At 50.0% G+C, this 27,597-nt stretch overlaps 1 protein-coding gene across 3 annotated transcripts; it reads left to right on the top strand.

Annotated features, from left to right (window-relative positions):
* The first annotated feature begins 21 nt into the window (after positions 1 to 21).
* On the top strand, positions 22 to 27,597 carry RCC2 (regulator of chromosome condensation 2). Of its 3 annotated transcripts, none has more exons than XM_059716894.1 (13): positions 24 to 244; positions 926 to 1,215; positions 8,241 to 8,334; positions 13,089 to 13,232; positions 13,972 to 14,103; positions 14,859 to 14,947; positions 16,351 to 16,465; positions 17,656 to 17,822; positions 19,620 to 19,800; positions 20,112 to 20,217; positions 21,708 to 21,780; positions 23,191 to 23,268; positions 24,271 to 27,597. In XM_059716894.1, exons 2-13 carry the CDS (start codon positions 934 to 936, stop codon positions 24,373 to 24,375), a joined length of 1,566 nt encoding a protein of 521 aa, XP_059572877.1. In that variant the 5' UTR covers positions 24 to 244; positions 926 to 933; the 3' UTR covers positions 24,376 to 27,597. The 3 variants fall into 3 exon arrangements, with proteins under 3 accessions (XP_059572878.1, XP_059572877.1, XP_059572876.1); XM_059716893.1 differs by having other exon boundaries at positions 24 to 330; XM_059716895.1 differs by lacking the exon at positions 21,708 to 21,780 and having other exon boundaries at positions 22 to 330; positions 24,271 to 24,360.

The raw sequence follows: 27,597 nt of genomic DNA, 5'->3' as shown, positions 1-27,597 counted from the left end.
AATGAATAAAAAAAAAAAAAAAAAAAAAAGGGGAAGGAAGGCGGACCCACGTGGTTTAATCGGAGACAGACAGAGATCCCATTGTTCAAAATCAATAAAAAAAAAAAAAAAAAAAAAGGCAGACAGCGCAAAAGAAAAAGGGAGCTGGAGGAAAAACTAGAGGAACCTGGATCTGGAAGAAACCTGCCGCGTTTCCCCGACCGACGCCGCCCCGAGCAGCTGGGAAGAGTTGGACCACGTTAAAGTTTTGTTTTTTTTCTTTTTCTTTCTTTCTTTTTTTTTTCCCCCTTTGCTGGAAGGGGGGAGGAACCCGTCAGCCCCCCAAAACAGGTGTTTGCGGGGGTTTCTTCTCCGTCTGCTTCGGGCTGTGGCGGGAGGGGACGCTCCTCTTTTTGTGTCTGCCTGCTCGGCCCCTTCCCCCCCGCGGCCGGGCCGGGCCGGGCCGGGCCGGGAGGGGAGGCTGCCAGCCGGCGGGGTGGGGTGTCTTTCCTGCGCTTTTTCTTTTCTTGGTTTTGTGTTGTTTAATTTTTTTTTTGGGGAGGGGGGGAATTCAACGTTTTGCAACCAAAACAGGGGGCGTCCAGACAAAAGCGGCAGCAGCAGGTGGGGGGCCGGCGCGGGGGGGAGGAAAGGGGGCCACATTTTGGACTTTCCCTTGACTTTTCAGACTCCCCTCTTTGCAAGCGGAGGGGACTCCTTTCTACTTTTGTGTTTGTTTTTGGTTGGGTTTTTTTTCCCTCCCCCCCCTCCGGGGGATTTTCCACTTGTTTTCAGGGGTGTTTTTTGGGGGGTGGAGGGGGCTGGGGTGCAACTTTCCCACGGCCGGCCCGGGAGCGCGCCCCGCCGGCCGGCAGGGAGGGGGGTGCCCGTCTGGCAGGGCGATGCCCGGCCGCGTGTGCATGTGTGTGTGTCCCTCTCTGCCCAGCCGGCAAGATGCCCCGGAGGAAGGCCGGGTGGGAGGCGAGCTCCGGCAACGGGACGGCCCGCAGGAAGCGGCCGGGCCCCGGCGCCGGCCCGAGGAAGCGGGAGGGCGGCGGCAGCAGCAGCGGCGGCGGCAGCAGCGACGAGGACGGGCCCCGCGAGCTGCTGCTGGCGGCCGCCGAGCTGGACGGCGCCCCCGGGGCCAAGCGGGCGGCCAGGGCCGGGCCGGGCGGCGGCGCCGGCCGAGGACAAGCGCTGGTCATCAGCGAGCCCGAGCACAGCAAGGAGCGCATCGTGAGAGCCGCCGCGCGCCCGGGGCCCGGGGGGAGGCTGCCCGGGGGCCAGCCCTCCTGGGTTGCAGGGTGTCCGACACACCTGGGTTGCAGGGTGCACAAGCCCCTTTGGGCACCTGAGCCCCTTTGGGTTGCAGGGTGTCCAACACCCCTGGGCTGCAGGGCGCACAAGCCCCTTTGGGTTGCAGGGTGTCCAACACCCCTGGGCTGCAGGGTGCACAAGCCCCTTTGGGCACCTGAGCCCCTTTGGGTTGCAGGGTGTCCGACACCCCTGGGTTGCAGGGTGCACAAGCCCCTTTGGGCACCTGAGCCCCTTTGGGTTGCAGGGTGTCCAACACCCCTGGGCTGCAGGGCGCACAAGCCCCTTTGGGTTGCAGGGTGTCCAACACCCCTGGGCTGCAGGGTGCACAAGCCCCTTTGGGCACCTGAGCCCCTTTGGGTTGCAGGGTGTCCGACACCCCTGGGCTGCAGGGTGCACAAGCCCCTTTGGGCACCTGACACCCTTTGGGTTGCAGGGTGTCCAACACCCCTGGGCTGCAGGGCGCACAAGCCCCTTTGGGTTGCAGGGTGTCCAACACCCCTGGGCTGCAGGGCGCACAAGCCCCTTTGGGTTGCAGGGTGTCCGACACCCCTGGGCTGCAGGGCGCGCAACACCCTTTGGGTTGCAGGGTGTCCGACACCCCTGGGCTGCAGGGCGCACAAGCCCCTTTGGGTTGCAGGGTGTCCGACACCCCTGGGCTGCAGGGCGCACAACACCCTTTGGGTTGCAGGGTGTCCGACACCCCTGGGTTGCAGGGCGCACAAGCCCCTTTGGGCATCCAAGCCCCTTTGGGCACCTGAGCCCCTTTGGGTTGCAGGGTGTCCGAGACCCCTAGGTTGCAAAGTGCCCGAGCCCCTTGGGTTGCCAGAAGAAGGCTGGCTGACCTCCGGAGGGGTCTTGCCTTCCTCCCCTTCTCTTTGCCTTCTTTGCTTTTTCCTCTGTGCGCGCGCATGGGGCATTTTTGGCTGGGGCAGTGTTCAGCGCCCCCATGGCAGGGGTTGTAGGCATCAGGAAGGGCTGGCAGCGGTGGTGGCTTGAGGGTTGTTGGGGCTGTGGGGAAGAGAGGCGTTTGGGGATAGAAACACCTCCTTGCAAAAAAAAAACCCCCCAAATTTATTCCCCCTTCCTGCCCCTTCCCCCATAAAATGTGGGGCCTGTAAAGTGTGGGGTGGTTTCCCGGCTTGCCCTCCCTTAAGGCCGCTACTGCTGGGAGGGTGGGATGGGAGGCCGATGGGCAAGGAGGATGGAGAGGCTGGGAGGCCACTTGTGTCTCTTGGAAGCATGTGAGCCAGCTTCTCGCTCCCCCAAAAGCAGCAGAGATGCCAACCTGAGCTGCCCCAGACATGCCCAGCTGATGGGGTCTTGGCATGGAAATGGGGCCCCCCAGGGCTGCAACTGGGGCTCGCTAGACTGAACCCAGTTGCAGCCCCGAGCCTCTGGGCACTTCCGTCCTAAAAGAAGGGGTGCATGGCAGCAAGCCAGCGGGGCCCTCGGAGGAGGGAGCATCCTGGTCCTTTGGGGACAACCTTTTGCCTCCCGAAAGGAACCAAATGCGGGTCTCCGGAGCAGTGCAGGGAGCAGGTTTCTCTTGCAGACTCGGCCTCTTTATACAGAAATCTTTGCAAGCCAGCTGGGACTCCCCCCCCCCCCCCAGGCATGACTACATTTTGCGGGGTTGCGGGGTGCCCGATCCTTTTACTACCCAGGTTAGCAGGGGTTGGCCTTCTAACCCAGGGGCTTCCCCGCCTCTCCGTTTTTGGAGGTTTGCCTTGCATTTATTTCCCCTGCTGTAACAGAGACAAATCTGGGGGGCGGCCGCCCCTTTGCTGTTTGCCCTCAGCTTGCCTGAGCACCTGGCGAGGAGCGCACCTGAAAACCGATAACCTTGCCAGGAAAGGGGGCCGTAGCCATTTGCTCATAGATGGCACCTTAATTTTTACCCAGAAAGGATGCCTGTTATTTTTATTTTAATCGCTGCAAGTTTTCAGTGCAGGTGCTCCGTAAACGCAGGATGGAGCAGCCCTTTGGCACCCACAAAGTAGGCAGCGGTCTCCTTGATTTGCTGTCCCCGCTCCTGGGCTTTTGTGCTCCTGAGGGCGGTGCAGAAATGGGGAGAGCAGGGGGGCAAGCTCTGCCAGGCTTGCCCTGAGGGAGAGCTGGTGTGGGGGGGGGGTCCCTGCCAGGGCAGGGCTGGGGCTGTGCATTGTCTGAGGGGACTGGCATTGCTCAGGGCTTTGAGGTTCCCGCCTTGTTTCTGGGAGCCCAGGGAGGGAAGAGGCAGGGGCAGGCGGCGCGCATGCGCAGTGCCGCCCCTTGGCCCCGGGACGTGGGGAAGCCCTGCTCCTCCTGCAGGGGTCAGGCCGGCAGGGCGCATGCGCGCCGCGTGCAAGGGAAGCCCGGCTGCCAGGGGGAGGCCCGTAGTGCGCATGCTCCGTGGGAGCTGGGGGAAGCCCAGCTGGTGGCATAGGGCAGGCTGCTGGGCTCTCAATTAGCTTAGTCACTGCTCTTGCCTTTGCTACCCATGAGCAGAGAGGGGGGTGTAGGAAGCATGCACTGGATTGCATCCCCCCCCTCCAGCCAGGCTAGGACCAAGATCAAGGCAGTTGCATGGCTGAGACTGGGCTGATCTGCATTGCTAGGGGTGGGGATGAGCAGGGCTGCAACCCTGCTTCCCCCCAGAGAGCGTAGAAGCTGAGGTCCAGGTCTGCCCGTGTCTGCTGCCATTTGAGGGCTACACAGGCTGCACTTGCAGGGACCCAGGGCTGGAGACTTGAGTCCAGCAAGTGAGAGAGGTCCTAGGGAACAGCAAGATGAAGGCTGATTTGAATAATGTGGATGCGGTTGCTTAGCTCTGCAATGCAAGCAACTGGGCAGTTCCTGTTTTAGTGACTGCAAAGGGGGTTTTTGGGCTTTTTTTGCATTTGAACTGAATCCTACCTCCCCTTGGGACCTTTAGGGAAACAGGTCTGCCAAGAGGCAGTTAGCAGACCTTGAACAGAGGACGTGGTCGTGTCCCAGCTCTTAGCATCTCTGTGATGATGTTTCCCTACTTAAGGCCCCGATTTCAGCAACTGGCTTTGGAGCTAGGGGGGCGGGGGGGAGCTGGATGCCCATTTTGTGGCCATGCAGACAGGTCAGAAGGACTCGGTAGTGGCAGAAGCATAAGCGATGGCAAGACGAGTGGATTGGGTTTTGCTTGTTTTCTCTCATTTCTTTGCTTCTCTCATTTCTTGGAGTCTCCAACCAGCAGAGACTCCCCATGCCTGGAGAAGGGTGACTGCTCCCAAAAGCTTGCCAAGGACTTTTCCCCAACTACTTAGTTGGTCTAATAAAGATCTCGCATCTACCCAAAGAGCCTTGTCTGCCTAGGACTAGCTTTTCCCCCCCTGCTTGTCAAAGGGAGGCATGTAGCAGCCTGTGGGATTCGTACCTTGTTGCAGACGGCCGTAAATCTCCGATGGTCTTCTATAAGGAGATTTAAAACTGTCCCTGGTCTAAGCTGTTGAGGTTTCTGTTGAGACTGACAAGTTTGGAGAGCAGGGGCCTGGCATCTCCCGGTGCTTAGCGCATCAGAAAGCCTGCCCTACAATGTCCGCAGCTATTGCAAAGGTCAGGTTTTAATACTGAGTCCTTAAGTTGCTTTTTTTTTTTATTATTATTATTATTATTTTTTTCCCTCCAGTGCTAGCTGCAGTCTGACTTCATTCAGTCTAATTCGTAGATTAAGTTGGCTTTCCCTGTTTGCCTTGAGGATACACGATAAGAAACTTGGAGCTTACAAACAGAGCTCAGAAAAATGCTTTGTTTTTCGTTCCTTTGAAGTAGAAGTTGCTTCTGCCATGGCGTGGGTTGGACGGTTTTTGTTCCCCGCAGTACGGGACTTGGAAGGGGAGAGTCCTCCCGTACCGACCTGCTTTGCCAGTAAGGTCCAAGTTTGGCTGTTACCTGCCCGTGTCGATGGTTGAGCTCTGCCCGCGTTGCTGAAACCTGCTGTAACGTTCCCCTCTTTTGACTCAAGTCACGTTGGTCATCTAGTGGGAACGCACGCTTAATTGCACGTAGCACGCTTGCACGGTGCTTTGTGCACCGATTGCCGTCGGAGGGTTGCTAGACTCTGGGTTTACCGAGCTCTACGACGGGAGGCGGCTTTAAACCCTATTTATTGACTTCCTCCTGTAGGTCTTCTTGATAGCTGATGGCAAATACTATATTCCTTAATGGACAGACACCTTGAACCTTGTGCAAAAGATGCAGCCTCCTAAACGAGTCTGTTAAAAGGTTGAGCGTCGGCCTTTTGAGGATCCTCTTTCCCTCGAGACACAATTCCACAGTAATTTTAGCCTAGAAATCCCATTTTGCTGATTGAAGATGGTCCGGTCATCTTTTTTTATTTATTTATTTTTTTTCTCCTTTCCTTCCATCCCATTTATCTTGCCTCAAATTACACGTCCGAGGGTGTAAGCAGGCAGCAAAGCTTTGAAGAAGGTACTTAACGATCGTGCAAGCTGACTTGGGGGTTAAATAGATCTACGGAGCGGTCTTTTACAATGACCAGGATAAACCACTTGCTTTCAGGGACACTGGACTTTTTTTTTCTCAATGAGTTGAATGTTTTTGTCTCCTTTGCCGCATTGATACATGCGCGTTATGAGTATTGTACAGCGTTGCGTTATCCTGCATGGCAAGGGAAGCGAACAGACCGAACGTTTGTGTCATCCCTGCTTTTATTAACTTCTAAAATGTCTGATCTGCTAAACCGGCATATCAGTTGGCTTGGAGAAGTCCCCCCCGCACCATGTCCACGGTCCTTGGAGAATTGCTAAACTTCAGACAGTATCTTGTGACTGATTTATACCTGAAGGAGAGCCAGTCGTACAAAAAAAACCCCTCCGGGATGCCAGACTAAGCTGGTATTGTTATCCTGGCTTGTTTTCCTTTCCGCAAAGAAATCCTCGAAGAATGTTTCAATAAATCTCCAGGATCTTTATCATAATGCCGCCGGCTGCAGTTAGTACCATGTCTTATATTAAAAACGCGCAGACAGGACTTTTATAGCCCTGCTTCTGAGGTATCTGCCACGAGTCCTCTGGCGTGTCTGGAGTCGAGCATCTCTCCGACAAAATGCTGGGTGACATCATTGCTATATGTGGTCCTTGCGTCCGTCGACTGAAATGGCTCATCCTATGGGAAGCAGCTGGCAGAAAGCGGCAAGCGTGTGTGTTGCTCCGTTTGCTGATCCTTTAGATGAAACGTGACCTGGTAGGAGCAAAACCAGTTGCACCAGTAGAGATGCTTACCTCCATAAGCGTTTTCTGTTGCTTAAGACAGCTGCTTGGACAGAACAAGAGGTGCAGCATAGGTGGTGGTTGGTGCTACAAGAAACAAAAAGTTTGGCCCAGCAAGTAAAGGAACGGAGGAATCCGGGCTTGGCCTTAAGTAATCGGAGCACGAAAGTCTCGGCTTTCTAATCTCTCTGGGAAGGCCTCTTTAAATATATTAAGTGGAGTTTAAGCAGGTTTCTTATCAGATTCTCGGGCCGTTTCTCTTCCCTTTCTTTTCATCCTAACCACAACGTCTGCCTACAGCAAACTCTTCCCCCACCAAAGTGCAACCGTTACAGTCTCTGGGTTGTTGGTAAGGCCTGGACTAGTAGCTTTGAACTGTGTGCTTGGGAGCAAACCAAATAAAAATGCAATTCTCTAGGCCTTGTAAAATTAAATTAAAATGAACCAGCTGTAGTTTGAAGCAACCTCTGTGCTAGGTTGGGGTTTTTTTGGTCACTTAAAGATGAGAATGGCTTCCTCTTGGGGTCTTTTTTTCCACCCCTATCTTTGCCTGTAAACACAGCTGGGTTTAAGGAGTTCAGTATCCAGGTTGCATTGTGCTGCAAGTGTAGCTGAGTGTCTAAATCCCTTGGGGTTGTTTAAAAATCCCAACCATGTGCTTTAGTGAAAGCTTTAGCATTTGTATCCCCAGTCCTCTGGGTGTTAAACCTCCTTAGCACAGATGAGTTCAGCTCTCAGTGGTAGCACCTGCATGTCTGTGACCTGCACGTGGGTAGCTTTGCATGGAGGAGAGTGCTGGTTTTGCCTCCAGTTCTCCGTCTCATATGACTTAGGAGCCACGCGCTTGGGACGTAAGAGCTGCATCTTTCAAGGGTGCTGAGCACATGCATCTTCCACTGATGTTGGCTGGAACCGGGTGCATCTGCCAGCGAGCAAATCGGGCTCGTCGTTTCACAGCCGATGAAGCTATTAATCTCTGAACGTTTAGATCTGAGAATCTCTGATCACCGTGTGCACGACTGGTTGAGAATAAGTGACTCTATTTTTAAAAAAAAAAATGGTTTCCATGCTTATGGCTAGCAGGAATTGGGGCACTGGCACTGTATTTATTGGGCAATGCTGGAGCGGCCGTGAGCTCCGAATGGGTAGTGGTAGATAGTGGTCATCGGTGGAAAGCCGTGCTTTGTCAGGGGAAGAGGTTGTGGGTGGCGGGAGAAGTCTCCTGGCCAGGTGGAGGGTTTGAACACGGTGCGGGCTAAGCCCTGATGTCTTTAGCACTGAGCTTAAGCAGCAATAAGATAGGGCTACCCCTTTCCTTTTATGTATATCCAGAGGCCAATTTGATATGAAGTATCCCCTCTGAGTGCTGGTGACTCCAATCTGCAAATACCGGTACAAGCAGGGAGGCTTTGTAAAACAGGCTTGCCTGGTACTGATTTTATTTTCAGCAGATTTCCAAGAGAAAAATTCAGAGTTTGAGCAATAAATAATTGACTTAACTGCTGGGTTGCAAGCAACAGTGGTGTTAAATGCAATGCATCCCTCCATGGTTACCTCTAAATGAGCAGGAGCCCTATTAACAGCCTCTCTCGGTCCATGCCATCCTCCTCTCCCTGCGAGTACGGGTGGCTGCACATCTGTCGCCATCCCCATTTCCCTCTCCTGCCTTCGGAGCTGATGCGTTTCTTTTGTGCTTTGCAGAAACTCGAAGGGTCCAAGTGCAAGGGGCAGCTTTTGATATTTGGAGCAACCAACTGGGACCTGATTGGCCGTAAAGAAGTGCCTAAGCAGCAAGGTAGGAGACACTAAGTCGTGGACGTGTTTGGACTGCGGAGGATAAAATGCTAGTATTACTATTGAAGGTGTGGTGCCCATCTTTACTGTCCTTTCCTCTGTACCAGTAGCGTTTAGTCTCTCTCAAAGTCTTTTCCCTAGGGGAGATGTGTAAGCCTCCAGAATGGACCGTGAAGTCTTCGATCAACCTTTTGCTGATTAGTCAAGTGACCTGCAAAGGCATTAAACTAGAAAACCTGTTGCCAGGAGGAGAATCGGGGTGTTGTCTAAGCTAGCATCTGACTGAGATCTGTGTGCTGATATGGGGGTTTTTAAGAGCAGGTTAGGCGAACACTTGGCTGGGGTGGGGTGGGGTGGGGTGGGGTGGCTTAGTCGGGGATGAGCTTGCCTTGAGCAACGGGGCTGGACTGAATGATGCGAGGGCCCGTCCAACCCAGCTTTTCTGTGCTTCTGTGGCTCCATGAAGCCATTAAATTAATAAGTAATAGGAAAATCCTTTTTCATTAGGAGGGTGGTGAAGCACTGGAACGGGTCACCCAGAGCGGTGGTGGACTCTCCATCCTTGGAGGTTTTTAAGGCCTGGCTAGACAAAGCCTTGGCTGGGATGATGTAGGTGGGGATGGTCCTGAGCAAGGGATTGGACTAGATGTGACCTGAGGTCCTTCCCAACCCTAATTTTCTGTGATTAACTGCCATGAGCCAACAGCGTCCCAGTGTTGCTCATGTGAAATCAGGTGCCATCCACAGCGGTTTCCACTTCATCTCGCACGGTGGTCCTTGTAGGGGGCTCGCTCAGAGGGAAGTATGCTACCACTGTCCCTTCCTTGGAGATCTCCTGATTTGGCTTTGATACGGTCCAGCCAAGATTCGCAGCCCGAGATAAAGAGGCTGTTGCTTGTGTGGGGCAGGATGATGCTCTGGGTTGTTTCATGTTTTGAGTGGCTAGTAATTAATGCTGCTGTGGTTCAGGTTCAAAGGCAAAGTTCACAGAATACAGACCCAGTTTAATGCATGTTCCCTCCTTGTGCGCTCCACACCAGCATGCCCCTGGGTTTTTTCCACCCTTTCAAGGGTAGCATTGCTGCATAGAAACCTGGTCCAGGACAGAGGGGTGCATTCATACCAAGTAGTTAAGAAAGGGGTGTTTCTGTCGCAAGTGTGTGTCTTCCAGTTTCTTCGGTGAAGCTTTTCTTGGCAGCAAGTTTGCCTGAACTCAGTACTGGATATATATTGCTGGGTCTCTTATAAAGTTGATAAATATGCAGGCGTTACAGCCGAGTCTGCAAAACTTGCAGCAATTCAAGATCTCTACAGTCACAGCCCTCTCCTGTTATCCAAAGGGTGCTTTGAAGCAAACTGTACCCCATGTCCACTCTTTGCAGAGCAGTTCTGCTATAATTAATTGTTAGATTGTTTTGAGGGTGTAAAACCTGTTGTCTCGTTGCCTGAAGATATTGCTTTCTAGGCGTCTGTATTTGCACGGCTTCTATATAAAGAGACCAGAGCGTAGCAAATCATTGACCCCGTTTGGTTTCTCCATTTAACTTTTGCCGTGTGCGTTGCACATGCCTCTAGGAAAGCCGTACAAGTGATCACCTAGAACTTAATCTATGTATTTCATTGCTGCCTATTGAGCTGGTATAGTTGTGGGAGAAGAGAAAAGCTCTTCAATGCTTCCAAACAGCAAGCAGATTAAATGGGACTAAGTTTTAACTATCCTGATTTTTGATTACCCAGAACAAAGTTTGTAATATTTTAGCAACCAAAATGTTTTACGCTGGGGGGGAAAAGTGTTTTTTCTTAAATGCACCAAGTACTCCACTATGCAATCTAGTAGATGGAGAGGAGGCCACATTTTCTCTGAAAAGGAAGGCTGTAGGTCCAATATTCCTATGGATGACCTAATTTTCACAGTTGTTTAGCCCCCCCGTGCCAGCTTGGAGGCTGCGTGTTACCAAAATACGTCCTTCAAAGCCTTGCTGTGGCGTTCTGTTGCTGGATCATGTGAAAATAGTCACCCCCTCCGCCAGCCTTGACAACCTCTCTGTTATCATGAGGGTTTCTCTTTATCTGAATCCATACAGTGCTCCCTTTGTCCCATCTCTGCTTAAAAGACAAGCTGCACCTATTGTGTTCAGCCCAGTCATCTAAAAGTTTACAAAGGAAAGAGGCATTTCTGGTGGTGGAAAGTGTAAAACGGTTGGGAAAGGGAGGGTTTTCTTCCAAAAGTGGAATAACATTTCTAATCCTTGGGGTGAAGACTGGCCTGGTCAGATCAGGGGAAGTTTGGGCTAATGGGTAGGACTTGATTTTTCCGTCTTGGAAGACCTTGGGTGCAGGCAGCGTCTGCTCTGCCACAGACTTCCTGTTGGGCCATGGGCAAATCACTCGGTCTCTTAGTGCAGCGGTGTTCTCCCCATATCACAGATGCGGAGACTAAGGCACAGGCTCGCAACTTTTTTGAGAACAAATCCTTTGGAGATTTTGAGGTGCTGAAATGCCCTGGTAACAGGGGCTGTATAAGTACTACCCATAGCTGCATGCTGGTGAAATGTGACATCTGATAGGAGGCAGAGCCCGGAGGATTAGCCCTTCCAATAATGGCTTGGGCAGTGCGAGCTCTGTTTCAAAAACTGGACTGTTTAACCTAACGTTGAACCAGGCTGCGGCTGTTTTACGGTCTTTATAGTGTGGGGATCGACCTTTAACAATAGGTTACGTGACAACGCCGTTGAGCAAGGTGGCTGCTTTGAATAGGCTCAGGACCATTAATCGCAGCTAAAAGCCTATATATAATGTGCCTTGTCTCACCACTGATTCCTGAAGACCCGTGCGGCTTACATTATGGATTTGGAGCATTGAATTGAGTTAAACCAGTGATTCTGCCCTTTTGTACTATGGGAGAGGCTCCAGCCATGATTGCAGCCCCCTTTTTGCTGGGCATAAAGACACCTAATCGGATATATGTCTGTCCTGGAGAGCTGTGATCTCAACAGAGGAGAGAAACGGAGGCACTAAGAAGTGAGGTGACACTTGAGGGCTGTAGCCAGTACTTGGCTTTGCCTGTCTCGGCACGGTTGCCTCCATTTCAGTGAGGACAGTTCATGCTGGATTAGGCAGAAACATCTGCATTTCAAACCATACCAGGAGAGCATTAAAAACCACAGATCGGCTGCATCCTGGCAGCAGTGCTAGTAACCCGAGCAGCAACAACGCCCCTCTTAACTTCTCTAAAATAGATGAGTGCCGCCTGATTTCTGATGGGGGAGAAAAGCATGCCCCCACCTTGGCATGTCTCTCTCCTGCCCCTGCCCATTGCTCCGTGTGTCTAGCTGCACCATCCCATGGGTAATTGATGCCTTCCCATAATTAACCTTTTTCTTTCATAAAAAAAGTGCTTGCCTCGGCAATCTGTCAGGCATTCAATATTTGCAGTTTAAAACAAGCAGACTGCAACAGTGGCAGCTGCCAGTGATTCAAAGGACCACCTTCTAGGAAAACCCCTTAGGGGGTTGTCTGTGTTGCAGAGTTTGCATGCTAAGGAAGCCCCATTTTTATTTTTTAAAAAAGCAAGTTCGGAGGAACTCGATTTCTCTCCTGGTTCTCTCTCAACTAACAAGATAATTCTCCCAACACCTTTATGATGTGGCGAAGCATTAAATGTGCAGAATCCAAGATCAGCACTTAAACTAAATCATATGGCTTCATCACCGGATATGGTGCCTACATGTGGCAGACCCCCAGGTCCCTGCCCGGAAGGGCTTGCCTCCCAAAATCCTGATGGAAGGTAACTAAAACAAATTGGATTTTAATACATGGAGTAGCATGCATCTGTCACCAGGCTGGCGGTGGGGAAAGTCAAGTGGAAACACCTGTTCATGCTCATTGCAATCTGCAGGACTTCTTTGAGCCTTTGCAGGACCAGACCCTCTGTCCCTCTATGCCTGTGTGCTTGTCCGGGCACATAAACTCGGACGATGTTTGAGATCGCAACTGGGTGCGGTGAAGCTAAACTCACCAATAATTCTGCATATGGTCTGAAGCCCCTGGGTGGAGGCACTGCCTTATAGTCCCATTGTACATAAGGGGCCAAAAGAGGCGTGATGGATTGAGTGACTCTCCTTAAGTCAATTAGCAGGTCACAATTTTAGAGCCTCGCTACAAGGCTGTGATCAAAGCCACTTAAGTAGGATGCAGGTAATTGCAAGAGTGCCTCTAATGGGAATCTCTGTGAGGCTATTCTTCCTCTCTGTAAATGAAGTGAATGCTTCATCACTTTGTCAGGGTGCCTGTAATTGCTGCGACCGCTTTGTTGGGTAGGGTCTCACTTTTTTTTTTTGTCTAATTAAGCTGTCAATAGCAATCAGAGGTGTTAACGTGACTCCTGAATGTCACCGTTCTCCTGCAGCTCTTTCTCTCCACCTGTCTCGTGTTGACAGCCAAGGAAAATCCCGTCCGGCCTCCTGTATCCATCTGAGTTTTCGGAGGCTGGGGGTGAACCATGGAAGCTGCATTGGCTTTATACAGTCACCAGTACGTGAAATACAACCCGGCATTGCTGAATGAAGCAAGCTGCCTGAAAAGTGATGACGACCCCAAGTTTTGGATGGTCCGGGCTAACGCAGACAAAGCTAGGTCACCAGCGATAGACCTGCTAAACAGTCGATGCAAAACATCATTTGAAGTGATGATCTTAATGAATGTATCGCTGCCTCTTCTGGAGTTTTTTTATTAAAACTGTCTGTTTCTTTGCAGCTGCTTACCGTAATCTGGGCCAGAACTTGTGGGGGCCGCACAGGTATGGGTGCCTCTCAGGGATTCAGGTACGGACCGTGGTTTCGGGACCATGCGCGGCTCACAGCCTCCTCATCACCACAGAGGGCAAGCTGTGGAGCTGGGGTGAGTAGCCGGCACAAGCGAGGCTTTTTAAGTCTCTGCCGGGATGTGAATTAGCTCAAGTTGCCGGGTAGCGAGGACAAGGAGCTCAGTGGGCTCCTGCCTGGCTCTGCATTAGAGCACGGTCCTAAGGCGATAGGTTTTCACAGAAGTGATGAAAACGTAAATCATTGCAAATTAGTTCCCAGCACGCTATATGGCTTTTGCCCTAGTTCTGACGGGACGCATGGAACTAATTTGTACGTCCCCACGCCAAGTCAGCTAATCTCTTTTGATTTCTCTTAGGAGAACCATATGTAGCGTGGGGTCCCAGGAGCCGAAACAGAGCTGGGTAGGGTGGATTGGGTCTGTCGCAAAGACGTTTTGATGCTTCCCGTTATAGGCTGTGAATCGGACGGATTATCGTTCTGATGCTACGCCAGCGTTTCTCACCCTCTTCCATATTGTGGCTCTGGTGTTACAGCTGAAAAGTTTCAGGGCCATTCTCATTTACTGGAGGATAAAAGACACTCGCGGCCCTCTGGAGTAGTTCCAGTCCCCAATGGTGGTACCCATGCAGTAGTTACCATCAACCTGCAAAAGTGGTTCCTGGAAGAAACAAATCTTGTATCTCTGCGTTACAGAGAAAGCAGTGGGGGAAACGAAGGGGTTTCACAGCCTCTGCAGCAGTTTCTTCCTTTTTCGATCGGAGGGCATCACCTATTTACCCGTGGCACGCGTGTGTGTCTGTGCTTCTCTGCAGGGCGTAATGAGAAAGGGCAGCTGGGACACGGAGATACCAAGAGAGTGGATGCTCCCAAACTCATCGAAGTTCTCAGCAGCGAGGTGATTGTGTTGGCAGCTTGTGGACGAAACCACACGCTCGCTCTGACGGGTATGGAAGATGCTTGGAAAGAGAAACGGGTGTTTGAATGATTGCTTTCTCCCTTGCAGAGTTGGGCAGGGAACCAGCGCATCAGAGATCCTGCTTCTAGCTGGGGAAAGACGGGGCTTTAATCTACCTCTCGGGTCGCACGGAGCGTTTCTTTTGGTGACAAATCCTGGCCTCGCTGAAGTCCGTGGGAGTTTTGTCTCGAGGGGGTCAAAATTTCACCCTGACTCTTTTTGAGGCTAAGAACAACTGATATTTTGCCCCTGGAGGGTGGAGTATGCCTTGGCTTTTTTAAGATGTGCTCGGACAGGCATTGATTCGAAGGGAGTCCTTGACCAAAGGTGAAAAGGGAAATCTTCAAGGAAATGTGTGCCACCCGTGAGTCCCCTCTCTTCCACCACTTCTGCAGCACTCGTGACTGGCACAGAGAGGATCATGCTGGCTATTGTGTTTAGAGGGTCAGAAATGGCCACCATGGTCACTTCTTGAGACCGTATCTTGGATAGCTATGCCACAAAATGTTGATTATGCCACCAGTTTGCTAATTGCTTTTTCTACCATGGTCACTTCCTCCTGAACTGTTCAACGTGGGAAGTGTTAAAACTCTCATTTGCAATAGACTTTTTTTTTCTTGTGGCCTGGTGTATTAGAACAAGCATCTCTACCCTGTGTTAATGATTTTTTTTTTTTCCAGCACCTCTGTAATAAGTGAGCTGTAGCCTTTTCCCTTCTTCACTCCCTCTTCTGTTGTGTTCCAGAGACTGGCTCGGTATTTGCATTTGGAGAGAACAAGATGGGACAGCTTGGCCTTGGTAACCAGACAGATGCAGTTCCCAGCCCTACTCAGGTAATTGTGACCCTTTCCCATGAGCTTCCTCTTGCAAAAAGGGCAGAGAGACATTTATTTAGCTACTGCACAAGTCGCCATATCCAGCATAACCGTATTAAAGCCAAGCTCAGGATGAGATGCTTTGCACGGTGGAAAGCAACTGTAGTCCTTGTTGGTCAAGCAAGCCAGGACTGTCCCAGTTCAGCGGATACTTTGATCCCCGTTATAGCGTCATATTGTGGGTCTTCACAAGCCCTTAGGCAGGTTCTTCAATTCCCATAGCTCAGGGTCAAAAACAAGGGCTAAAGCAGTTGGTTGTCATCTGAACCATTTCTGTTGGTTTTCTACTGACAAAACGGATAAGGGGTTCCCAATGCCAGCCTGGATATCAAATAAAATTGACCTCGGCTTTAAAGTCAGCGTTTAGCATTTGGTTCCCTTATAGGCTCATGTTGGAAACAACAGGAGCAGTGGGGTAGTACAAGATTTCCTCGGCGTCTGAAGCAGACAGAGGGAAGGAGGGGAAGTGGAAGTTTGTCCTGGAAGCGGTCGGGGGAGAAGTCTTAGCTTCTCTCTTCATCTCCTTCCTTTATGTATTTTTTGGTTTCTTTATTGAATTGACTACTACTTCTTTTTTTTTTTTTTTTTTTTTTGTTCCCCGATCTTGGGGCATATTAAGATAGGGAATTTTTCAGCTAGGCTCACAGAGTTATGCATGCCAGACTGCTGCTGTGCGTGTGCAAATAGTGCTCAACAGAGACACCCGTGCACAATTAGGCGCACGTTTCTCACGCAACAGCCACTCCCTTTCTGGCCTTACACTCCTTGCGCTCCAGGGAAATCTATCTAATGCCTCTAAAAAGTGAAGCTGGCAACAAAAATTCATAAGCTAGAAACCAAGGACTGACACGGATATTGGTTTTATGGCTCATTATACACCACCCTGATCCCTGAATTCTCCCCACACGTGAAAGGTGAGAAAAGACCTTTCTCCCTTTTCACAGGCCCTGATTTCCCAGTAACCAGGTTCTTGTCTGCTAATTGGTGGTGTGTTACCCCTGGGGATTTCTCTCCCCACCCTCTTCTAGCGGTTTTTTACTGTGCTGTGTTGGCTCTCGCTGCTTAGAGCTGAAGAGTGCCTTGCATTTGAAAGGTTGTCTGACTATCCCAATTGTAGGGTTGGTCCGATAAAAGCTAACTCCTGAAGAAATCCTTGCTCTTGCATAAAACATCCAGGTAATTTCGTAGGCGGTAGGGGATTTACATGTGCATAGCTAAAAGCAGCTGTGTTCCCTGTGAAAGCCTAGCCATGCATTTGCCCTGTGAGCTGGGCAGTGTTCCCCGGCTGTCTGGAATCGCACAAGAGTCGCTCTGTTTCATCCTCTATTTTCAAATGCTGCTCTTGTCTCCTTCCCTTGCAGATAATGTACAACGGGCAGCCAATTACCAAAATGGCCTGTGGGGCTGAATTCAGCATGATAATGGACTGCAAAGGAAACCTCTATTCCTTTGGGTGCCCTGAATATGGACAGCTGGGTATGGTGGTATATTTTTAAAGGTCTATGTAGTTTTAATATGACAGCAGGCTTTCAATCCAGCCCGAGGCTGCGACCAGGTTCATCATAGATTGGTGCATTGGTGTAATCAAGGCTATAATGGTAATATGCATCTTATCTCCATCCCCTTCCAGGAGGGGAAGATGGTCTGATGTTAAAAGCGCAGGATTCTGGCTTCAAAACTCTGCTTTGTTGCATGAGCTGCAGGGGAGGCTGTGCCTCAGTTTCTCCCTCTGCGGTTTGTGAGTGCTTCCTCGGCGGTGCGCTGTATCAGTGGCCGTGAAGTGCTCTGGGGGGTGTTTTTTGAGCTGAAAGGGGCAGAGAAATCCAACACTGTAGCAATAAAATGGAAGGGAAAGCCGCTGTCCCTTGAGTGTCCATAAACACTCGGCATTTTGAACGCTAGAATGCGTAATACGCTGCCTGCCGGTTTTCTGTGGCTCTGACAATGATGCGCCACTGTGAATCCCGGCAGTGCCTTGAATTATTCATGAATGGCACTTTGTCTCGGAGGTTAATGTCTCGTGGCTGTGATCTCTGGAACGGGGAGTGCACGCGCTTTGCTGCCGTGGAGGCTTTTTTGCACAGGCTGAGCCGCTGCTGGGGTATCTGCGTGCTTGGAGGGGGGCGAAGGAAGGCAGGGAGCCAGCCTGGCAGGTCCGTGTCGGGAAGCGCAGCTTGCATGGGTCACACTGCAGGCTGTCTTTTAGGGAGAGTGGGCTGAAAAAGGGTGAAATACTTTTGCCAGGAAAAGGTATTGCAAAAATATTGTTTTCCTTGCAAAAGAGTGAAAGGAGCAGGGGTGGGGGATCTCCACAACGGCACATAAGGAGGATCCTTCCTTTGCACTTCCCCTTTAGTTAGAATAGCATCTCTGCAGGCTGGGACTGTCCTTCTGTTCGGTATTTAGACAGCACCCAGTACAGCGGGACTGCAGTTTGTGAATGGAGATCTCTGGCCATTGGCACTACCGCGCTCTATGAAAGATGGCACTGGTTGCGTGTGACAAGTATAGCAAGCTTTGCTCTTCAGGAGGGGTATAGGCTCTGACTTGGACAAGCTTACTGATTTGGGGTGGGGATGGTCATCGCTTGCGTGCTGTGCCAGGGGTATTTGTTCCACTCAAAATCGCATCTCCTTTTAGCATCCTATCCGTTTCCCCTGTTGCAGGACACAACTCCGACGGGAAGTTCATCGCCCGCGCTCAGAGGATAGAGTACGACTGCGAGCTGGTGCCGCGGCGCGTCGCCATCTTCATTGAGAAGACAAAAGACGGGCAGATCCTTCCTGTCCCCAACGTGGTCGTGCGAGATGTAGCTTGTGGCGCCAACCACACAGTAAGGATGAGATTCACTCTGTAGCACGGGTGGGGGATCTACCCGTCGTCCTGGCCAGTGGTAGCCCTCAAGCACCTGCTGGGTCTTGACTTGATGAGCTCCCTCTTGACTTGCTATGTAGTGAAACTGTCCTGAGTGGCTGGCAGTCAAGTGGCCTCTTTCACAAATGAGACGTTACTCGTGCTGGATTCTCGTTAGTGACAGAGCCACGCTGAAAAGTTCTTCTCTGGTCCCAGGTATCCAGGTTGTAGCATATTGGTCTAGATGAAAAAGCAATCGGGACTCTTAGTAGAGAGATTTTTTTTTATTAGACCAGCAACATTTTTGCAAAAAAAATCTTTCATTGCAAGCTTTTGGGTACAAACACCCTTCATCAGGCATTGGAGAAAAGATTGTAAAAGTTCTCCTGGGTAGAAATGAAAGTTCATATTGCATAGGATTTCCCAGAGGAGTCAAGGGATGGAAAACTTCTCTGGGCAGTCCGTTCATAGCTGGTATGAAGTCTCAGTTCCTGTGAGGATCTGTGACGATGCAAATTACCTTGAAACCAAGGCAGGGGCAGTGTCTCAGGTTGTCACAGTTGCTTCCTGCTCTCTGGTCCCAGGAGTTCAAGAGGGGCAGAATTTCAGTTTGTCCCCAACTCTAAAAAGAAGTAAAATGAGATCCATTTAAAACCCATTTATCCCTTATTTCCATCAGCCTGGACAAAAAGTCCCTCCACTCTAGCCAGTCATCGCACGAGGCTGTACGCTGTTTGAAAGCCTGGAGAACATATTGCAGAGGGTTGAGCATAAGACTCGTGATGCCCATTGAAACTTTCCAAGGGACAATTGCATTCAGCAACTTTTTTTTTTTTATTTGTTTCAGACTTGGGTAGTTCATTTGCCAGCAGGCTGGGGCAAGTCACAGATCATCAGCTGCCACAGGCCTGCGATAGCTGCAGCCGTATTCATCTTCTGTATCTCCCTGCTGTGCTTAAGTGTCGCATCCAGTGTGTGTGTGTGATCACAGTGGGACTCTTTATTTGCACTGGGTGTGTCCTAATCCCATCAGATTAAACCATTAATGTGAAGGTTTTGAAATGCATCATCATGGATGCAAGCAAAACCCTTCACTCCAAGATGACTGACCCTACAGGCAGGAGCAGCGGGGATTATAAAGCACATCATGGAAGGAAATGTGTGTGGCCCACAGGATGCTAGCAGAGTAATAGCCTCTCTTCCAGTTACTGGTAATGAGGTGTTTCTTCTGACTGCTGCTGCCCTGTGACTTAACTCCCTTAGTCTTGGAGGTCAAGTCCTGCAAAGCAGCTGTATTGTTGTGGAAATGCACCACGCAGGGGCCTGGTGCGAATGCCAGGCACTGCCTCTCTCTGCACGGATTAGCATCAAGGCCTGGGCAGGAATCCTGTGGGGGTGGGAGGAGTTCCCTCCTGCCATTTTTAATCAATATTGAAGTATGAAGTTGACTGAATTACCAGGCTGTCTCGAGACGGAGCCCTCTTTGCTTCTGGCTTTATTGCCGTGGCAGGGAGAGAGGGAAGACGTGCAACTCCACAGTTAAGATAAGGGTGGCAGAATGGGCTGGCAGGAAAAAATGAGTTGAATTGTCTCTTTAATGCACCATCTCAGCAAATGCACCATTTCAGCAGATCTGGAATAAGCATCAGTTGATTTCTGTGCCTTGAATACTGCCTCAATCCATAGGGCAGGACTATTGGTCCGTTCCATGAGCACCGGGGATTCCTCTTCCTATGCCTTTTAATTCAAAACCGTGTTGCCTTCTCTTCCCCCACAGCTTGTTTTAGACTCCCAGAAGCGCGTCTTCTCCTGGGGCTTTGGCGGGTATGGCCGGCTGGGCCATGCTGAGCAGAAGGATGAGATGGTGCCAAGGCTGGTCAAGCTCTTCGACTTCCCGGGGCGTGGGGCAGCTCAGATCTACGCTGGATATACCTGCTCCTTTGCTGTCAGCGAAACGGGTCAGTTGAGCCATCTTGGTGCTAAGACCCTCCTGGCATGAAGCTGTCATTCAGCCCAAAGCCTCTTGTCTATTTGGGATCCACTCCTCAGTAGCAGGCGTTGAGAACTCGCCTGCGTTTTCCTGGTATCTTTAAAACAACCTGGATTATGTTAGCCAGCCCGGTCTGCCTCATCACTACAGATCTAAGCTGTTGACTTTCATAAACCATCTCTTATTTTCTGTCATATCCTTGAATGGTGATTGGAAAAGACTTCTGCATTGGAGTCTCTCAAGTCTGACGTGGGTGCATGTGTTTGCTCTGTCTTGCAGGTGGCCTCTTTTTCTGGGGGGCCACAAACACGTCCCGCGAGTCGACCATGTACCCCAAAGCTGTGCAAGATCTCTGTGGCTGGAAAATCCGCAGCTTGGCCTGTGGGTAAGTGACGGCTCCGGTCGTAGGAGCCGGGGGGACAGAGAACCCTTCTCTGTTTTGGCTTGCCTGGATGGTATTAGCAATGGTGTCGTTGCACACATCTCCACGTTCAAAGGGCCCTGCCAATAGGACAGTGGCCTGTTGCACACCTGGCGTGTATGAAACCGCTCCTAGAACGAGACTAGCCTACAGAAAGTTGAGTCGGTCATCTTGAGTTGAGTCTCACTCTACTTGGCAGAGACTGGCAGTGCGGTTGAATATTTTTTTTCTGACTCTGCGTAAGGGGAAAAGCTGCTGGCTGTTCTCAAAAGCAAGAGAGGAGGGCATGCAGCCTGGAGGCCTGGTTATAGCAGGACGGGTGAGGAAACGGCCTGGGATACATGAGTGCTTGAATGAAAATAAAGCCCTGTTATTGCTCAGTGCCCCTTGTTGAGAGAGGTTCGGAGAGCCCATCGCAAGATGGCTGGAGTGTGGGGGTTGATGAAACCTGGACGGGAGAAGAAACTCGGGGTCACAAATCAAACCTGTCTAATGGTTTCTCAATTAAATCAGCAAATTGTAACACCTCGTCTCTAAAGCTGGTTGTAGCTCTTCATCCTCACCTGTGGGCATCTGTGCTTCGAGGATGCTTAGTGGATTTAATAGATACTTTGCTTGTATGTAATGGGAGCTGTTGGAGCAGCTTGGGTATGAAAAGGTAGTAATTCTACCCCTCCACGCACCCTTCAGGAATCTTTTCCACTCCCTTCCCTCCACTAACCTCTCCACCCTCTCCCGGTATCTGGCCCCTTGTCTCACACCTCTTCTCTTTGTGTCCTCTCTCAAATTGCAGGCTCTTTAAAAGGTCTTCCCCGCCCTGTTTGGAAAGCCCTTTGTAAATAGACCGCAGCTGGTTTTGCTAGGATGCAACCCTGGAACCACATGCAAAAAGCTTGGATCTTTATGGTCTGACTTTAGGATTCCCTTCTCCCACTCCCCACCCAGCTACCTTTGTGCCTTTTCTTTTGTTGCTAGAAGTAACATCTACTATAGCATTGTTATCTGAAGGAGCTTCCTAGGTGACTCATTCAAATCCCTGACAAAGGGGTGGTTGTGTTCGATAGACATGGTAAGGGAAACCCTTTAAAAAAATCTAATAACATTGGTTTTTAACGCAACCTCTCCTTGATGTTCAGTGAATGGTTTCAGTGCTGTTCGGACAATAGTCGGTTACCAATGAATGACAAGGGTGATCTGTTTTTAAGCCTTGATCTTGCAATCTGATCTGTATGGATGGGCTCCTGAGTTCACTGGGTCTCTGCCGGGGTTCATATCCTATCCTCCAACATTTGGAAAGCAGGGACCACGGTGCAAGCCTTCAAAAACTAAAACTACTAAGGGCAGTTCTTTTCTGGTGCCATCTGACATGGGAAAGGCAGCGCAGGCTGGTTGGCTGCCAGGGGAGGACATGCAGACAGACCGTGTAGCAGTAACAGCTCATGTACCTGTTGCAGGAAGAGCAGTATTATTGTGGCTGCAGATGAGAGCACAATCAGCTGGGGTCCATCTCCAACCTTCGGTGAACTGGTAAGGACTTACTCAGAAACCCCAGCACCGCTGGCACAGTACCAGGGACATTAGATTACAAGCAGATTGCAAAGTTGCGGCTTTTTATTTTTAACCCAGACTTGCTGTAAGCCTGTGGTCTCGAAGCGACTGGGAAGGGAGTGTTCGACTGACATATTTGTTTCATTTAATTTAGCTACAAGAGGGCTTCTTTTTTTTTTTTTATCTGTAGCATGTGTTAAATGCTAAGTCCAGAAAATGCAATGATCAGATTCCTGTTATGCAAGAGGGGAAAAAAAGACCACCCAAACAAACCCTTCTGCACACCCATTGTGTGTGTACCTGCTCTCTCGGTATACTCTTCTCCCAAAGAAAATGGGTGAAATGCTCTTAGTCTGGAAGATGGGGAATCTGTGTGAGAGGCAAGTGTGGGTGCCCCCACTACAGATTTAATTGAGTGCTACGCCCACGTCCAAGTGAGCTTCACAAAGAGCTGGAAAGGCTCAGCATTGCCTTCTGCCTCTGGGAGGTGAGTGACTTCATACTAATGCACCTTCTTGTGTCTAATTACTGAACATTTTATCTCACCACAAATGTTTGGGCTCGCAGTTAACAGTCCATTTATCTTGGTCCTTAAGAGCAATTAGACCATGAGGTGGTGTGACGCAGCCCGCAGCAAAGAGCTATCTCGGATAGGCACCATTTTCTCCTGGAAATCCTAGCATTTTACTCGGGGCATCTGTAAATTTTATGTTGGTCTCAAAACTGCTTTTTGATGCAACTTGTAGAATGATACTGCCCCAATCTGTCTCTCCTTAAATTGCTGCAACGTTTGATTACTCCTGTGAGCTTTTCCTGTGCTCCCTTGCTGTTTGCTGCCTCAAGGGCCCTAGTTGACTGTGGTGGAGCGGTAAGGAGTCTTGGTTCCTCACAGTCTGGCCCGCAGGCTGCTTGCAAGTCCAACGGGTTTCTTTATATGCACATTTTTATTGCATTTCCCATGCGTTCAGGTGGAGCAGTGTATTGGCTTGTTCAGTGTTGAATGAATAGATGTGTAAGACTCTGCAAGAAGACCAGTAACATTTGCAGAACTTCAGGGTCCAGAAGATTTTTTGTTGTTGTTGTTCTTTTGGACTTTAGGAATTTTTGTTGGGTTTTGTAGGGGGGGTTTGGGGTTTTTTTTTTTTTAATTGCTCGTTCTTCCCAAGTCTCTGCTGGCCTTGCTTACAGGCAGTTCTGCCTGTGAGAGTCACTCACCTCCATGCCTTTCCTTTCTGCGGAGCTACACCAGAAGCCAGTGCAAATCACAGGAGCGAGCTATAAATAACACAGTCCAGGTCCTTGGAACATGGCAAGTCTGTGATTTTTTTGGATTTTTTTTATTTTTCCCGGGTGATCTGACAAGTGTCCCTCTGCATTTTGCTTTACCAGGGCTACGGGGACCATAAACCCAAGTCCTCTACTGCAGCTCAAGAGGTGAAAACCCTAGATGGGATTTACACAGAGCAGGTGAGAGGAGACCAGCCAATGCAAATGGTAGCGATTTGGGTGGGAGGCTTGCTTCAGATCTCCTGAGAGCCTTGTCCTGTTAAGAGTCTCTCATTCCTCATTGTAACTGCACATCGTGGGGGTTAGATTCCTGGGTAAGCCCCAGACATTGGGCTATGGGATTTATTTTTGCATGCAAAAGACACCAGCAAGCGTGGGAGGGCACCCTGCCTACATGTCCCATGGATGCTGGAAGGCGCTGGTATGCAGAAGCTTCCCGAGATGACATGGCTCTGAGCGCTGTGTAGGAATAGAGCTGGTTCAGACGGAGTTGCTTCTGGATGGGGTGACGGGGATGAAGCTCAGCCTTCATCAGCAACGAATGAAGTCGCAATGGGGAATGAAAACCTCGCGGGGTAAAAGACAGGCTTCTTAACATCTATCAGTCCACTCCTCTTAAACCAGCACATAAATAGACCAGATCCTGACACACTACCCCTCCTGGTGATATCTGAGCCGGACGACTCTATCTATTCTAATTGTCACCATGGCACCTGCAATATAGTGTATTCGTCGTCTCCAGCTGCAAGCTTCCTACGAAAGGCAGACGATAGGGGTGGGACAGACAGTTTTCTGCTTTGCTGGTCCTTGCACATTATTCCTCTCCAGATGCAGGTTTTGTTTTTTTTTTTTTTTAAGAAGCTGCGGATCAGAACAAATTAATTTAGGATTATTCTAATCCCTTGCTGTTATCTAGCACCTCTCAGCAATAGGACCCAGAACACATTACAAAGCCAGCCGGTAGCATGATCCCCATCTTTACACGGGGAAAGCTGAGGGACGGAGGGGGAAGGGGACCCGTTGGGGCAGCGGCAGAGCTGGGACGAGAGCCCAGGTCTGGGTGAGTCCGGCGCGGCATCGAGCTGCCTCTCGGCTTGGAAACTTGTCCAGCTGACGGGGAGCAATGGAAACCTCGCATCATGCTTCGGGAGGCAAAATGCTGAATTAATTCTGTCTTGCTAGGTGGCCATGGGCTATGCCCACTCTCTGGTGATAGCCCGAGACGAAAGCGAAGCGGAGAAAGAGAAGCTAAGGAAGCTGCCGGAGTACACCCCGCGCACCGTCTGACGAGGCCAGGGACCTGCGCGCTTACCGAGGCAGCTCTCCTTTCCGATGTGCACTGGGACGCAACGTTGTACGAAGAGATTACAGACCGACATCGAGACCAGACCCCGATGTGTTTTGTTAGACTTCCCGAGGTTCAGTTTTATAAGCGATTCACAGTTTTAACTACCTGTTACTGTAAGATTTAATTTTTTTTTCCCAAAGTGTTTTTTTTTGTTTTGTTTTGTTTCTTTTAAATGTTTAAAATATTTGCTTGTCGCTCACAAGTTCCCATTCCGATGCAAATGGCAGGACCTTTTGGCATATATGTTAGTTAGACCACTTATTTTTGGCTAGCGGTAGAACAGTACCTGGCATGGGAGAAGGTCCAACGTGGTGCTTGTTGTATTTACCGGAGGAAAATCCCTGTTGTGAGCCAAGAGCTCAAGGGGTAGATTTTTCCCAAAGGCACAAATGCCACCTTACACCTCCCCACCAAGGGAAATTCAGCACCAAAAACCCAACTGTGCCCACGGGAATCTACCCCCGAGGCTCTGGGACCACTTCTCTGGTGAACAGGGAAAGACCCAAAAGTTGGCTTGAAGAGCGCGCTCTAGAAATAAGCTTCCACTTTCATTTTATTTTTTAAGATGGTTGCCTCCCTTGTATTTCCAGGGGGTTGCCAGAGAAAGAGTGTATAAATCACAGGACTGACTCCTGCCTGTTTCTTGGCTTTCTCATTTCACCTATTGAAACGAGCACCCTTTTTGTGCTATCTGATTCTTCCGTCCCCTTCCCTACAAGTTTAAAACCCAGTTCGCCTGATTAAGACAACTGTGGGGCAACATTTTCAAAGGTGGCCCTGTGGTTCGGATGCCTTAATTTACAGGTACCCAACAGAGATGTGTTGGACCCGCTCTTCCAGAGGTGCTGACGCTCGACGCCTCTGGCCTATCAAGCTATGCAGGTGTCAGGTTGGCCACCACAACAAGCCAGGGTTTGCTTTTAAACACGTTGTCACTCATGAGTTTCCCCGAGTGCGGATTCACGACAGGGTGAGGCTTTAACAGCAGCTTGCTGCCACATGGCTCAAGTCTCCAGAAATGAGTCCAGGTGAAGACCCCTCTTTTAACCCCCTTGAATTTGGCAGCGAGGGGGTGAAGTCTAGATTTAAACGCTTCCTTGCTCCACAAGTGCAAAGTTGAACCCCTGCCCGCATCTTTGCAGTGTCCAGGCCTCGGGCAGCTGAGAAGTTAGCGTTAGTCGGCCCCTTTTTCCATCGCAGCCTGCACTCCTTCCCCTTAAATTTCAACAAATCTTTTTTTTCCAGAAGAGCTTCCACCGTTTTTGACCAGTACTTGCAGGGAGATCTCAATTTATCTTCACGGCTTTGGGGGTTATTGCCGCCTCCTGACTCGTGCACCCTGTCCATCCAGTCAAACCCAGTTCCTCCAGACTGGAGGTTGGGCAGGTTCGGGTCACTCTCTGCTAGTGTTGCTGGAGAAACTCTGTCGACATCATTGTACATCGGTGCCACTCCATCAGGAGGGCATCTCTGCGCTTGTCTTTTGTCCAGCTGTTGAAACCAATTGGCTTTTCTGGCAGAGATGCTAAGAGTCCATGGACAGCTCTCCCCGGGAATGGTGATCTGATATCTGCCAAAAGTTCCTCCTATGCCGATGCTCTGCGCTGTGCTGGAGAAACGAGGTGCCTTTTCGCAGAGCGCTCTGCTCTGTCTCCACACGCACACACACACGAAGATGGTTTTTCCTTTCTCGTTTCACTTGGCAAGTTGCACTGATTTCTAGAGGCAACATTTGCTGACATGCTGTTACATGGCGGTTCTGGGATTCTTGCAGTACTTATTGAAAGATGGGGTTTTTTTTGTGTTTTTTTTTTTTCAATTTTTATTTTTCATTGCATTGTGTTAAGAGTTTAAAAACTCCTCGAACATGGAGAGCAGCTGGGTGGAAAAGTCCCGCAGTTGGATCTTTGCGCTGTTCTAACTTGTAGCCGTCGGCCTTCCCCACTTGCAAGATCAGTGGTCTCCGTCTTGTCCATAAAAAGATCTTTCCACCCTCTTCTTCTGCAGTTAGTCGCTTAGTTTTAATAGGAGTCTTTAAATGACTTCAATAGAGATCAGACTTGGGGGGGGAAATTCCTTGAGAGGTGGGATAGTCCTCGATATACCAATTATCTAGTCACCTGCCTGGTCTCCAGATGGTCAGGGTTGAACGGTAGCATCAAAAGACCAAGGAAACGGAAGTGACCCTTTTTTATACCAGGAGCATGTGTGTGCAGCTGTTCAACCACGTTCAATCCTAAATCTTTCCATAATGCACAACTTATTTTGAGTAGCTGATCTGAGGCATCTAGAATTTATCATGTTTTGGGTTGTATTTTTTTTTTGGCTGTATAATATCTTCCAGAAGCACCGAGTTCCTGCACTTCTGCTTGAAAAATTAGTCTCGGTCATTTAGCACATCATCAGATGGGGCTCTCGTGTCTCACATGGGATGGCCCAGGTCAGAAGGCCTAAAAGAAAAACGCTGAGAGAGGTTTCTTCTGAGAGTTTGCTGAACTCCAGACTCGCCTAAGCCTGTTCACCATTTTACCATTAGGACCCGTCTTGTCACTTTTTTTTCTCTCTCTCTGGTTTGCAGTGCAGAAATGCATGAACTCCAGAGTAAGCATCTCCTGGCAGACTCTGCGGTTCACGCTGGTGGCCGTTCCCGGATGTCTGACCGGAGTGGACGGAGGTTTTGCCTTGTAACCTCGTGACAAAATAGCAAACTTCAGCACTGGGATTTGTAACTCTGGCCTTTCTGGGACTAGGTGACTGCAGGTGTTAGAAGCTGAGTTTCACCTAAAGCATGGTAGGTGTGGGCTTGTTTAGTCCTTTTCTCTAACCGTCAAAATCCATCCGGGAGATGGTTTGGAGAAAATAGCAAAACATAAAATTGCCCCCCAAATTGCAAACCCAAAGGGAGCCGTCCCTTTGAATGCAATCCTGGGCTCATTACAAGTTAAACAATACTTAGGTCCTCATTAACTTTTCCCCCTCAGCTGTCTTCTCCTTGTTCTGACAGTGTGAAAGTGAAGGAGGGCCTCAGAAAAAGGATCTTGGAACAATTTTTTTTAATTTTAGACAAGATGAAAGGTTCCTGGTTTAGTGCTGTAATTGTCTTCTCATGTTTTTTATATTTCTTGGAGTAAATGTTTAAATAAACGACGTCATTGTGTACA

The sequence above is a fragment of the Alligator mississippiensis genome, chromosome 13, assembly GCF_030867095.1.
Source record: "Alligator mississippiensis isolate rAllMis1 chromosome 13, rAllMis1, whole genome shotgun sequence".
In the NCBI taxonomy this organism is placed as follows: Eukaryota; Metazoa; Chordata; order Crocodylia; family Alligatoridae; genus Alligator; species Alligator mississippiensis.
Note: the sequence above shows the minus strand (reverse complement) of the source record. Positions and strands in the feature narration are given on the sequence as shown.

Excerpts from the sequence above, each read along its gene's own strand:
- RCC2 (XM_059716894.1), top strand. The coding sequence starts at position 934 with ATGCCCCGGAGGAAGGCCGGGTGGGAGGCGAGCTCCGGCAACGGGACG. Across the intron at positions 19,801-20,111 it reads CTTTGCTGTCAGCGAAACGG|GTGGCCTCTTTTTCTGGGGG; the intron begins GTCAGTTGAGCC and ends TCTGTCTTGCAG. Across the intron at positions 23,269-24,270 it reads ATGGGATTTACACAGAGCAG|GTGGCCATGGGCTATGCCCA; the intron begins GTGAGAGGAGAC and ends CTGTCTTGCTAG.